Genomic DNA, 13714 nt, shown 5'->3' on the forward strand with positions numbered 1-13714 from the left:
GATAACCCACAGTGCCAAAATGATCCGAGGTAAGGCAGAATCTGTTCAAGTTTAAGTATACTTCTCACTAAAATTAAGGGATATTTCAAAATAAATATGAAGCGATAAAATATCCTCTAATTTTTGTGAGCAGTATATTTCATCTTCTAAATACCTTTGTGGACTTCAAGCAAATGATAGAAAGTGTTTAGAAAAAAAAAACTACTGTTTCATTTCCTCCCAAGACTGAATATAAGAGTGTGTTGTGAATATTTAAACCTTATTCTTTGATTAACTGTATTCAGTAGCCAATACTAATGTATGGCCCAGTTCTAAAGTAGAATGATGGCATGCTCTCCCTGCCTTGACCTCTCAGGCCCATCCAGGTGACCTTGTGCTGGCTTGCTACTCACTCCCCAAGCAAGCCCCCGTGGGACCCCACGTTTGCCCCAGGGAGTCACCTGTGCCAGGCAGGTAGCATACACGTGCACTGCCCTGCAGACAGGTCTACACCCAAAGCAGCAACTCCAACACGGGGCATGTAAGTTGGAAAGAAGGACCCATACTCCTGATTTTTATTCATTCAGACCCCAACGGGTAAGAAATAAAGACCTATCCTGTACTGCTCTTTGAGGGACAAGACGTGTTTTAATATTTTTCAACAGCACTTTTAGTCTGAGAAGGTTGGGCAGTAAATGGAAAGTCTCCTCAGATCCAGGAGTGTCCACTAGCAGCCCCAGTAATCATTTCCTTTTAAGACACTCCTGACACTCACCAGTACCCAAGCTTGTAGTTGTTAATTGATTTTCCACTCTTCTGCACAGTTGAGCGACAGGTTTGATAGGCACAATTAGAACCACCTGCTACAAATTACTTATTTCTTTTGTTATCCAGTAACTGCTCCCGGTCTAGAACTTTTAACACTTTGTGGAATACGAGGGAATGAAAAATAGACCCTTATGGCTGAATAACAGAATTTTATTTGCTTGCTAACTGTTACCAAATTGTTTCAAGCCTAACCACTTTGCATCCGGACAGCATGAATGCAGAACCCGAGTTCCAAAGTCACCATGGATAATTGTCTAAATGCGTGCATACCTCAATCTTGACTCAGTCAGTCGTGGAATATTTGGTACAAAATTACCGAAATGCCCTTCAGTTTTGTGAATTCCGCCAAAAGTGAGAAATCCTGCAATGCCTCATTTCTCCAGAACTATTTTTTATCTTCCCAAACTGAAATTTTGTCCCCATTAAACCATAACTCCCCATTCCCACTTGTACCGCACCTCTGGCTACCACCCTTCTACTTTCTGTTTCTGTGAGGTTGACCGACTACTCTAGTTACTTCATCAATGGAATCACACAGTGGTTGTCCTCTTGTGCCTGGCTTATTGCAGTTAGCCGAATATCCTACAGGTTAATCCACCTTGTAGCAATTCCTCCCTTTTGAAGGCTGAAAATTTTCTATATTGTGTATATACCACATTATGTTTATCCATTCATCCATCACTAGAGATAAGATGCTTCAACCTTTTGGCTGTTTGTGAATAATGCCGCTAAGAATATGAATGTACAAATATCTTTCAAATCCCTGCTTTCAATTCTTTTAGGTAATGTACCCAGAAATTGAATTTTGGATCATATGATGAATCTATTTTTAATATTTTGAGGAACAGCCATACTCTTTTCACAGCAGCTGCACCATTCTACATTCCCACCAGCAGTACACAAGGGTCCCAGCTCCTTCATGTCCTGGCCAACACTGGTTCTTTTCTGGGTTTTGATAATAGGCATCTTAACAGTGTCTCATTCTGATTAGATTTGCATTTTTGTAATAAGTAGAGATGTTGAGCACCTTCCATGTGCTTATTGGAATCTGTATATCTTCTTTAGAGAGCTATCTATTCAAGTCCTTAGTCCGTTTTTAAATTGGAGTGTTTTCTGTTACTCGGTTGTAGGATTTCTTTAAATATTCTGGATGGTAATTCCTCATCAGATACATAATTTGAAAATATTTTTTCTGTTCTGTGTGTTGCCTTTCCACTCTGTTTGCTAGTGTCCTTTTATGTGCAAAAGCTTTTCATTTCCATTAAGTCCAATTTATCCATTTTATTTGTTGACTCTGCATTTGGTGTCATATCTAAAGCCATCGCCAAATATATTGGCATGAAATCTTTTCCTGTTTTCTTCTAAGAATTTTATAGTTTTAGCTCTTACATTTAGGTCTCTGATCCACTTTGAATTCATTTCTGTAAATGGTGTAAGGTATGAGTCCAACTCCATTCTTCTGCAGGTGGAAATCCAGTTTCCCAGCATCTTTAGTGAACATACTGTCCTTTCCCTGCTCTCTTGGCACCTTGTCAAAAATCATTTGACCACATATGTCAGGGCTTGTTCTGGATTCTGGATTCTGTTTCATTGGCCTATGTCTTTCTCTATGCCAGTAGCACACCATTTTGATTACTACACTTTTTAGTAAGTTTTGAAATCAGAAAGTATGCGGCCTCCAACTTTGTTCTTTTTTATCCTTGATTTTGCTATTTGGGGTCCCTTGAAGTTCCATATAAACTTTAAAATGGATTTTTCTAGCCTGACCTGTGGTGGTACAGTGGATAGAGCGTTGACCTGAAAACCTGAGGGACCAGTTTGAAACCCTGGGCTTGCCTGGTCAAGGCACATACAGGAGTTGATGCTTCCTGCTCCCCTTCACACACACAAAAAAAATTTTTGAATAATAAAATGGATTTTTCTAGTTGTACAAAAAAATGTCATTGGGCTCTTGGTAGAGATTACATTCAATCTGTAGGTTGCTTTGGATAGTATGGACATTTTAAGAAAAAGTCTTCCAATTAATGAACATAGGATGACTTAGCAATTTTTGTAGTTTTCCATGTGCAAGTCTTCTACCTCCTGGTTAAGTTTAGTCCCAAGAATTTTATTCTTTTTGATGCTATTATAAATGTAATTGTTTCTGTAGTTTTCTTTTCAGATTGTTCATTATTAGTATATAGAAATGCAACCGATTTCTGTGTGTTGGCTTTGCATCCTACAACTTTATAGAATTTGTTTATTAGTCCTAACAGTTTTAACTACCCTTTTTTAAATTATCTAATAAAAACATTCTCATTGATAGAAATTCAAACCAGCCAGAAAGCATGCAGACTAAAAAGTGAAAGTGCACCCCTACCTCCACTATTCCCCCTCCCAACCCATTCCACTTCGCTCCTCAAAGGTAACTGCTACTAACAGTTTGGTACTTGCTCTGCCAGGTTTAGTTGTTGCTCTTTCTAAGCTGATATTTCTCTTCTAGCCTTTTGCAAGAAGCAATATTCAAATACTTAGCATTTCTAATTCTTGAGGAGTGCCACCAGAAACTTCTTCCAATAATGATCATGATATGTCTCCCATTTTAAAATTACTGATACTCTACTTTTATTCTCTATTTAAAAGAAAGAGAAAGAAATTTATCATTTTATATTAGTTCAGCAATAGAGTCATTTATTTGAAAATGGCATTAAAAATGTAAGCAATAGGGTTATTGGGAGAAATCCAATTGCAGTTATTCAGTTCAAAGTGCCTCCTAAACAGGTCATTATATATAAAGACTTATCACTGTGTTTTCTTCATTAAAATAGCTCTCCAGTGAAGCTACTTCCAATGTATTACTTTTTCAATCTCTTTTTTCAGGTAATATAAACACAAATATTATAGTATTTCTGTGTGCTTAAGTACTGTTGTTCACAGACAAGAGACATCTTTTTTTTTTCTTTTTTTTTCATTTTTTCCGAAGTTGGAAACGGGGAGGCAGTCAGACTCCCGCATGCACCCAACCGGGATACACCTGGCATGCCCACCAGGGGGCGATGCTTTGCCCCTCTGGGGCGTCGCTCTGCTGCATCCAGAGCCATTCTACCGCCTGAGGCAGAGGCCACAGAGCCATCCCCAGCGCCCGGGCCATCTCTGCTCCAATGGAGCCTCACTGCGGGAGAGGAAGAGAGAGAGAGCAAGGAGAGGGGGAGGGGTGGAGAAGCAAATGGGTGCCTCTCCTGTGTGCCCTGGCTGGGAATCGAACTCGGGACTCCTGCACGCCAGGCCAACGCTCTACCGCTGAGCCAACCAGCCAGGGCCAAGAGACATCTTTTTTTTTTTCAGCTACCTTATATCACTGGCTAACCTGATTAAAAAATACAATGTTCAATTAGAGATGTAAATATAAAATACCTTCTTTTGAAGTATATACTTTTGAAATGCAAAATGTTTATTTTGAAATAAAAAAATTCTGTGTATGCCAAAAATATGTATTGCTATCTTTAAATTGCATTTTTAAATTGAAATCTAATGTTTAGCATCACAAGCAACAATTTTCTGTAAAACAGAAGAAAGTTCAAGATATATTTTTCTTGTTTACAACAAAAACACACATTTGATTTCTTAACTTTTTAAAGGAGCTGACTGGAAAAAAATAATTTCTTTGTGATCCTAGGGCTTATATTCCCCTGTGAAATTTGATTTTATAAGTAAGTACACACAAGCAAAATATTTTATTTTTTGTTTTCTTAAAAAATAAAAAATAGCCCTGGCCGGTTGGCTCAGCGGTAGAGCGTCAGCCTGGCGTGCTGGGGACCCGGGTTCGATTCCTGGCCAGGGCACGTGGGAGAGGCGCCCATTTGCTTCTCCACTCCCCCTCTCCTTCCTCTCTGTCTCTCTCTTCCCCTCCCGCAGCCAAGGCTCCATTGGAGCAAAGATGGCCCGGGCGCTGGGGATGGCTCCTTGGCCTCTGCCCCAGGCGCTAGAGTGGCTCTGGTCGTGGCAGAGCGACGCCCCGGAGGGGCAGAGCATCGCCCCCTGGTGGGCAGAGCTTCGCCCATGGTGGGCGTGCTGGGTGGATCCCAGTCGGGCGCATGCGGGAGTCTGTCTGACTGTCTCTCCCTGTTTCCAGCTTCAGAAAAATACCAAAAATAAATAAATAAATAAAAAATAATGTTTACTTTGGCCCTGGTCAGCTGGCTCAGTGGTAGAGCATCACCCGGTGTGTGAATGTCCCGGGTTTGATTCCCAGTCAGGGCACACAGGAGAAGTGACTACCTACTTCTCCACCCCTTCCCTTCCCCCTTCTCCCTTCCCCCTTCTCCTTCTTTCTCCCTTCATCTCCCACAGCCATGGTTCGATTGGTTGGAATGAGTTGACCCAGGGTACTGAGGATGGTTCTCTGGCCGCTAGTCAGGTGCTAAAGATAGCTCAGTTGCCCAGCAACAGAGCAATGGCCTAGGTGGACAGAGCATCTCCCAGTAGGGGGGTTGCTGGGTGGATGCCGGTCGGGGTGTGTGGGGGAATCTGTCTCTGTGCCTCCCCTACTCTCACTTAATAATAACAACAATAATAAAATGTTTACTGAATTCCTTAGAGATAACATTTTATTCTGGATCAAATAATAATATAAAATCATGTACATATGGTTATTTTTGTTCTTTAAATCATCACATTTGAATTAAATAACCTCAGTGAAAACAAACAAAAAGGCCAGATATTATAAAACTCTGGAGTATTCACAAATAAGAAATTCTAAAGCACAAGCCAGAAAATACTTTAAAAGGTTGTCTGCTCTACTACTGTAAAGCCAGAGGTTTTGCAACCCTTTTAGTGTTTGAAACCAAATAGAGTGGTAAAGAATATAAAATGTTCTCTTCTTACTTTATCAGTTGGAAATAGATACTCAAGAGTTTGCACGCTGTTATTCAGAGTTAGTTTCTTAGAATATATGGTTTGTAAGAAAGATATGTTTGCTGAATTTCTCTGTTAACAATGCTGTCTTCTAAACTGGGCTGAGAGAACTAGAATCCTGTTTTGACTTAAGGGTTTGGGGATTTACTCTATGAGTATTACATGCAACTACTAAAAAGATATACTTGCCAATTAAAAAGCAGAAGATTTCTATTGTTTCAAACAATGATAAATGGAAATAAAATAGTAAATTAGAGTGGATTAAATAAGTCTAAAACCAGCACAGGACAAAAGCAAAATGTGTCATAAATTGGACTGATACTAGAGTCCAAGTTCCCAGACAATGTTATATCTCTCCATTATCTGATAAATGCCATAATACAAGGTGATGGAAGAGCCAGCAATGCTCCTTGGGGTTTTAGAACCAGCACAGTGAATGGTGGTCCCGGCCATAGCCTCCATGGTGCAGTGCGTGGCTGGCACAGCAGTTTCAGGCACTGGGCAAGTTAATGATGTGACTCTACCTCAGAGGGGAGAAGGCTATGAGAGCATGAACCACTGGAAGTATAAGGAAAATTACAACATCTAGACAATATTTAGCTTTATCTACCTTACTTCTAGTGAATTTACATAAGGTTCTGTCACTGCAGTCTGGTTATAAAAGAACTTTTCAAATGTGTGCTAGTCCATTATTTTTTTTGTTTTGTTTTGTTTTTGTTTTGCATTTTTCTGAAGCTGGAAACGGGGAGAGACAGCCACATGCGCCCGACCGGGATCCACCCGGCACGCCCACCAGGGGCGAGGCTCTGCCCACCAGGGGGCGATGCTCTGCCCCTCCGGGGTGTCGCTCTGCCACGACCAGAGCCACTCTAGTGCCTGGGGCAGAGGCCAAGGAGCCATCCCCAGCGCCCGGGCCATCTTTGCTCCAATGGAGCCTTGGCTGCGGGAGGGGAAGAGAGAGACAGAGAGGAAGGAGGGGGGGTGGAGAAGCAAATGGGCACTTCTCCTATGTGCCCTGGCCAGGAATCGAACCCGGGTCCCCCGCACGCCAGGCGGACGCTCTACCGCTGAGCCAACCGGCCAGGGCCGCTAGTCCATTATTAATAGAGGTACCTGTAGAAGCTGTTTACAAAAGCATGATGAAAATCCATATGCTCGCGGAGAGGAGTGTCATGGCATCTGCCACCTGTAACTGTTGCCAGTGATGTTCACGAGTAGTTTAAAATTTTACTCCTTTGTGTTCGTTTCTCTTTCCCTCCCCTATTTCCTTTGCGACTCCTCTATTCTTGAATGACCCCATTGCTTTTGCTTCACTTTGCAAGTCAAGGATGCATGGTAATGGAAAAAATCCAAAATTGAATGAAGAAGTCTAATTTGCTTTCTCGTTAAGTGTTCCGAGTAATTTCATCAGACTTTTTCCTTACCACTGACTCAGCAATTGTGGCCCATAATCACCACTGTTTGAAACATTTCTTCAAAACTGTATGTACTGAAAATAAACTTTTCAAGATAGTTTCCTGCTTAGCTTAAAATTTCAATGCTAGTTAAACTTTAATGCTCACATGTTTTCTTTTCTTTTTCTTTTTTTTTTTTTTTGTGGTAGAGACAGAGAGAGTGAGAGAGAGGGACAGACAGACAGGAATGGAGAGAGATGAGAAACATCAATTTTTCCTTGCAGTTCCTTATTTGTTCATTGATTGATTTCTCATATGTGCCTTGACCAGGGGGCTACAGCAGACCAGTGACCCCTTGCTCAAGCCAGTAACCTTGGGTCCAAGCTGGTGAGCCTTGCTCAAACCCAATGAGCCTGCGCTCAAGCTGGCAACCTCAGGGTTTCGAACCTGGGTCCTCTGCGTCCCAGTCCAACGCTCTATCCACTGCGCCACCACCTGGTCAGGCGCTCACATATTCCTTTTAGGTAGTCACGTAAAGACAATTACACATGTTTTCTAGACTCTGCTTTTAATGCATTTGTGTGAGGAAAGGAGCATTTCCACCAAACAGCGAACACTAACTCATTCAGCTGTTTGGAGAAAAGGTTACTGGCTGTACTTCCATGGATTTGTTCCTAGGGGTTTAAATTTCTCTTCAGTGCATTTGCACCTATGCACACATTTTAATAAGTGAAGGACTCCACATGCCTGTGAACAAACTGATTTGAGAGACATAAAATTGCTACTCCAATCTCTGTTTCGTTCTCACCAGGCAAGTGTGGAGGCGGGCTGCGTGTGAACTCAGTTGGCAAATACTCATTCAGAAAAGCATAATATCCTTCCTTCTTCCCTCTGCCAACCCTTATTTCATGCACATTATGAGATGGTGTGTTCTGTGTGGCCTGATTGGAAGAGAGGGTGCATTTGTGCCAAAAACTGTATTATTGCTGGCATTGTGAACTTTGCCCCCTACATTTCGAAACTGGAGCCAAACTCTATTCTTTGAAAGAATTAAACCTTGTCTATAAGAGTCAAATTCTCCTCAGTCATGTATTTCTGGGAATTGCACTGACATTTCAGATTTATTAGTAATGTTCAGGGTCTTTGGGTATTTTTCTGCTCCGTGTTCTAAAGAATACATGAGAAATATTTATTCTGGTACCATTCTGTGTACCTTATTATGGAAATGATATTTTATATTTCCCAGAGCTTACTATAACCACTTCCTTTTTTCCTTTTTAAGGTTTGAACAGGCTTTTATTACCAGTTTGATCAGTAATGTGGCAAAAACGAAGGACAATTATTTTTGGATAGCTCTCCAACACCAAAATGACACAGGAGAGTATGCCTGGAAGACGGCAGGTCAGAAGTCTGAGCCGGTGCGGTTCACACACTGGAACGCACATCAGCCCCATGAGTCGAGGGCCCTGGGACACAGGCTCCCTCCTGTTTTCTTTGCTCCAAATTTCTTCCACTTCTTGGTCCCCCTCCTTTGATTCTTTCTTAATGTTTTCTTAATGCATAAATCAACTAAACAATTACCATAGGCTCTCAGGGGGTGACATGTGGCAGGTCATTTTAAAAAGTATAATCTATATTAGTCATTTGACATGTTCAAGGTCAAGACCACACATTCATTGCTCAAGACCACACATGCCTTTATCAGCGGAAGTCCAGTTTCTCCCTCTCAAATTCTTTCTGAGAATCCCAGGGGCTTACTCAGTCAAGAATATTTCCTAAAAATTCCCAGTGAATAAGCACCATAGAAGAGCATATGTGGGCACATTTCATCAATTCACAGTCACTGCCATGTCACTTGCTGAGGAATGTTGGTGCATTACTTAGGTAACTTTTTTTATTATTATTATTAAATTTATTGCAGTGACATTGATAAATCAGGGTACATATGTTGAGAGAAAACATCTCCAGATTATTTTTTGACATTTGATTGTGCTGTATACCCCTCCCCCAAAGTCAAATTGTCTTCTGTCACCTTCTATCTGGTTTTCTTTGTGCCCTTCCCCTCCCCCACCCCCCTCCTTCCTTGCCCCATCTGCCCTCCCCCCACCCCCCACCCCCGTTGCCATCACATTCTTGTTCATGTCTCTGAGTCTCATTTTTATGTCCCATCTATGTATGGATTCATATAGTTCTTAGTTTTTTCTGATTTACTTATTTCACTCTGTATAATGTCATCAAGGTCCATCCATGTTATTGTAAATGATCCGATGTCATCATTTCTTATGGCTGAGTAGTATTCCATAGTATATATGTACCAAAGCTTTTTAATCCACTCATCCTCTGACGGACACTTGGGCTGTTTCCAGATCTTCACTATTGTGAACAATGCTGCCACAAACATGGGGGTGCATTTCTTCTTTTGGAGCCATTCTATGGTGTTCTTGGGGTATATTCCTAAAAGTGGGATAGCTGGGTCAAAAGGCAGTTCGATTTTCAGTTTTTCGAGGAATCTCCATACTGTTTTCCACAGTGGCTGCACCAGTCTGCATTCCCACCAGCAGTGCAGGAGGGGTCCCTTTTCTCCACATCCTCGCCAGTACTTATTCTGAGTTGTTTTGTTGATGAGCGCCATTCTGGCTGGTGTGAGGTGACATCTCATTGTGGTTTTAATTTGCATTTCTCTAATGATTAGTGATGTTGAGCATTTTTTCATATGCCTATTGGCCATCTGTATGTCCTCATTGGAGAAGTGTCTATTCATTTCTTTTTCCCATTTTTTGATTGGATTGTTTGTCTTCCTGGTGTTGAGATTTACAAGTTCTTTATAAATTTTGGTTATTAACCCTTTATCAGACGTATTGTCAAATATGTTCTCCCTTTGTGTAGTTTATCTTTTTATTCTGTTCTTATTGTCTTTAGCTGTGCAAAAGCTTTTTAGTTTGATATAGTCCCATTTGTTTATCCTGTCTTTTATTTCACTTCCCCGTGGAGATAAATAAGCAAATATATTGCTCCGAGAGATGTCGGAGAGCTTATTGCCTATGTTTTCTTCTAAGATGCTTATGGTTTCACGGCCTACATTTAAGTCTTTTATCCATTTTGAGTTTATTTTTGTGAGTAGTGTAAGCTGGTGATCTAGTTTCATTTTTTTGCAGGTAGCTGTCCAATTTTCCCAACACCATTTGTTAAAGAGGCTGTCTTTACTCCATTGTATTTCCTTACCTCCTTTGTCAAATATCAGTTGTCCATAGAGCTGTAGGTTTATTTCTGGGTCTCTGTTCTGTTCCATTGATCTATATGCCTGTTCTTATGCCAGTACCAGGCTGTTTTGAGTACAATGGCCTTGTAGTATAACTTGATATCAGGAAGTGTGATACCTCCCACTTTATTCTTCATTTTTAAGATTGCTGAGGCTATTCGTGTTCTTTTTTGGTTCCATATAAATTTTTGGAATATGTGATCTATATCTTTGAAGTATGTCATTGGTATTTTAATTGGTATTGCATTGAATTTATAGATTTCTTTGGGTAATATAAACATTTTAATGATGTTTATTCTTCCTAACCATGAGCACGGTATATGCTTCCACTTGTTTGTATCTTCCTTGATTTCTTTTATCAATGTTTTATAATTTTCTGAGTACAATCTTTAATCTCCTTGGTTAAATTTACTCCTAGGTACTTTTTTTGTTGTTGTTGGAATAGTGAAGGGGATTGTTTCCTTAACTTCTCTTTCTGACAGTTCATTGTTAGTGTATAAAAATGCCTCTGATTTGAGTATTAATTTTATATCCTACTACCGGCTGAATTCATTTATCAGGTCCAGTAGTTTTTTGACTGAGACTAGGGTTTTCTATATACAATATCATATCATCTGCAAATAATGATAGTTTTACTTCTTCTTTTCCAATTTGGATGCCTTTTATTTCTTCTTCTTATCTGCTTGCTGTGGCTAGGACTTCCAGAACTATGTTGAATAAGAGTGGTGAAAGGGGGCACCCCTGCCTTGTTCCTGATCTTAAATGGATTGCTTTTAATTTTTGCCCATTGAGTATGATGTTGGCTGTGGGTTTGTCATAGATGGTCTTTATCATGTTGAGGTATATTCCCTGTATTCCCACTTCATTGAGAGTTTTGATCATGAATGGGTGCTGGATTTTATCAAATGCTTTTTCTGCATCTATTGAAATTATCATGTGGTTTTTCTCCTACCTTTTGTTTATGTGATGAATCACATTGATTGATTTGCAAACATTCTACCAGCCTTGCCTCCCGAGAATAAATCCCACTTGATCATGATGTATGATTTTTTTTTTCATATATTGCTGGATTTGGTTTGCTAATATTTTGTTGAGGATTTTAGCATCTAGATTCATCAGGAATACTGGCCTATAATTTTCTTTCTTTGTGTTGTCTTTGCCTGGTTTTGGAATCAGAATTATGCTCGCCTCATAAAAGGAGCTTGGAAGCCTTCCTTCCTCTTGAAATTTTTGAAATAGCTTGAGAAGGATAGGAGTTCTTTGAATATTTGGTAGAATTCACTTGTGAAGCCATCAGGGCCAGGGCTTTTCTTTGTTGGGACTTTTTTGATAACTGTTTCGATCTCATTTGTTGTAATTGGTCTGTTTAGGTTTTTTGATTTTTCCAGATTAAGTTTTGGAAAATTGTATGTTTGAAGGAATTTGTCCATTTCATCTAGGTTGTCTAGTTTTTTGGCATACAGTTCTTCATAGTATTTTCTTACAATATTTTGTATTTCTGTTGTGACAGTTGTTATTTCTTCACTCTCATTTCTAATTTTACTTATTTGAGTCCTCTCTCTTTTTTTCTTGGTCAGTCAGGTTAAAGGTTCATCGATCTTCTTTACCTTTTCAAAGAACCAGCTCCTGGTTTCATTGATCCTCTGTATTGTTTCTTTAGTTTCTATGTCATTTATTTCTGCTCTGATATTTATTATTTCCTTCCTTCTACTGCCTCTATGCTTTATATAGATGTTTATTTGAGCTTTTTCTTGCTTCTTATGGTATACCTGTAATGCTATGAACTTCCCTCTCAGGACTGCTTTTGCTGTGTCCCATAAATTTTGAGTTGATGTATGCTCATTATCATTCATTTCTGGAATTTTTAAATTTCTTCTTTGATCTCATTGTTAACCTATTTGTTATTTAATAACATGCTATTTAGTTTCCAAGTGTTTGAGTATTTTTTAGTTTTTCTGTTTGTTGATTTCTGATTTCATGCCATTGTGATCAGAGAAAATGCTTGATATGATTTCAATCTTCTTAAATTTGTTGAGACCACTTTTGTGCCCTAACATGTGGTCTATCCTAGAGAATGTACCATGAGCACTTGAAAAGAATGTATATTCTGCTGCTTTAGGGTGAAAGGTTCTGAAGATATCTATTAAATCAAGTTGATCTAGTGTATCCAATAAGTCTGCTGTTTTTTTGTAAAAATTTTTTCTTGAGGATCTATCTAGTGATGTTAGTGGGGTATTGAAATCCCCTACTATTATAGTATTGCTATTGACCTTGCCCTTTAAATCCATCAAAGTCTGCTTTATATATTTAGGTGCTCCTATATTAGGTGCATAGATATTTATAATAGTTATATCTTCCTGTTGGATTACTCCCTTTATCATTATGTAGTAGCCTTCTTTATCTCTTACTATATCCTTTGTTTTAAAGTTCAATTTGTCTGATATAAGTATTGCTACCCCAGCTTTTTTTTCATTTCCATTTGCATGAAATGTTTTTTTCCATCCTTTTACCTTCAATCTATGTGTATCTTTTGTTCTAAGGTGTGTCTCTTGTAGACAGCATATGTACGGGTCCTGTTTTCTTATCCACGCAGCTACCCTATGTCTTTTGATTGGATCATTTATTATTGATATGTAGTTGCTTATTGCCATTTTATTCTTTAAAGCTGTATCCCTTTTTTGCTATATTCTTTTCCCACTTTGGTCTGTTTACAACAGGCCCCTTAACATTTCCTGCAGCATTGGTTTGGTTGTAATGAATTCCTTGAGTTGTTTTTTGTCTGGGAAGCTTTTTATTTCTCCTTCGATTTTAAACAATAGCCTTGCTGGATAAAGTAGTCTTGGTTGTAGGTTCTTGTTCTGCATTACTTTGAATATTTCTTGCCATTCCCTTCTGGCCTCAAGTGTTTCTGTTGAGAAGTTGGATGTCATCCTTATGGGGGTTCCTTTGTAGGTGATAGCCTTTTTTTGTCTCACAGTTTTTAATATTTTCTCTTTATCGCTTAGCTTTGGTATTTTAATTATGATGTGTCTTGGTGTAGGTTTCTTTGGGTTTCTCTTTAATGGAGTCCTCTGTGCTTCTTGAACTTGTGAGAGTTTCTCCTGCATTAATTTAGGGAAGTTTTCAGCTATGATATGATTGAACAAAGTCTCTATCCTTTGTTCTTTTTCTTCTTCTTCAGGAACCCCTATGATGCGGATGTTATTTCTCTTTATGTTGTCACAGAGCTCTCTAAGAGTTTCCTCAGACTTTTTGAGTCTCTTTTCTTTTTTCTTCTCTGCTTTCATGCCTTCATTCCAGTTGTCCTCCAACTCGCTGATTCGATCCTCAGCTCTATCTATCCTGTTTTTAATTCCTTCCA

The 13714-nt window shown here is 39.4% G+C and overlaps 1 protein-coding gene across 1 annotated transcript in view; it reads left to right on the forward strand.

Moving 5' to 3' along the window:
* The window catches only part of PLA2R1 (phospholipase A2 receptor 1), a 131931-nt gene that overhangs the window by 63288 nt on the left and 54929 nt on the right, over nucleotides 1–13714 (forward strand). The window contains 1 exon segment of the mRNA XM_066279856.1: nucleotides 8377–8546. Coding sequence (XP_066135953.1) covers nucleotides 8377–8546 — 170 coding nt within the window.

Source organism: Saccopteryx bilineata, chromosome 5, assembly GCF_036850765.1.
Source record: "Saccopteryx bilineata isolate mSacBil1 chromosome 5, mSacBil1_pri_phased_curated, whole genome shotgun sequence".
In the NCBI taxonomy this organism is placed as follows: Eukaryota; Metazoa; Chordata; class Mammalia; order Chiroptera; family Emballonuridae; genus Saccopteryx; species Saccopteryx bilineata.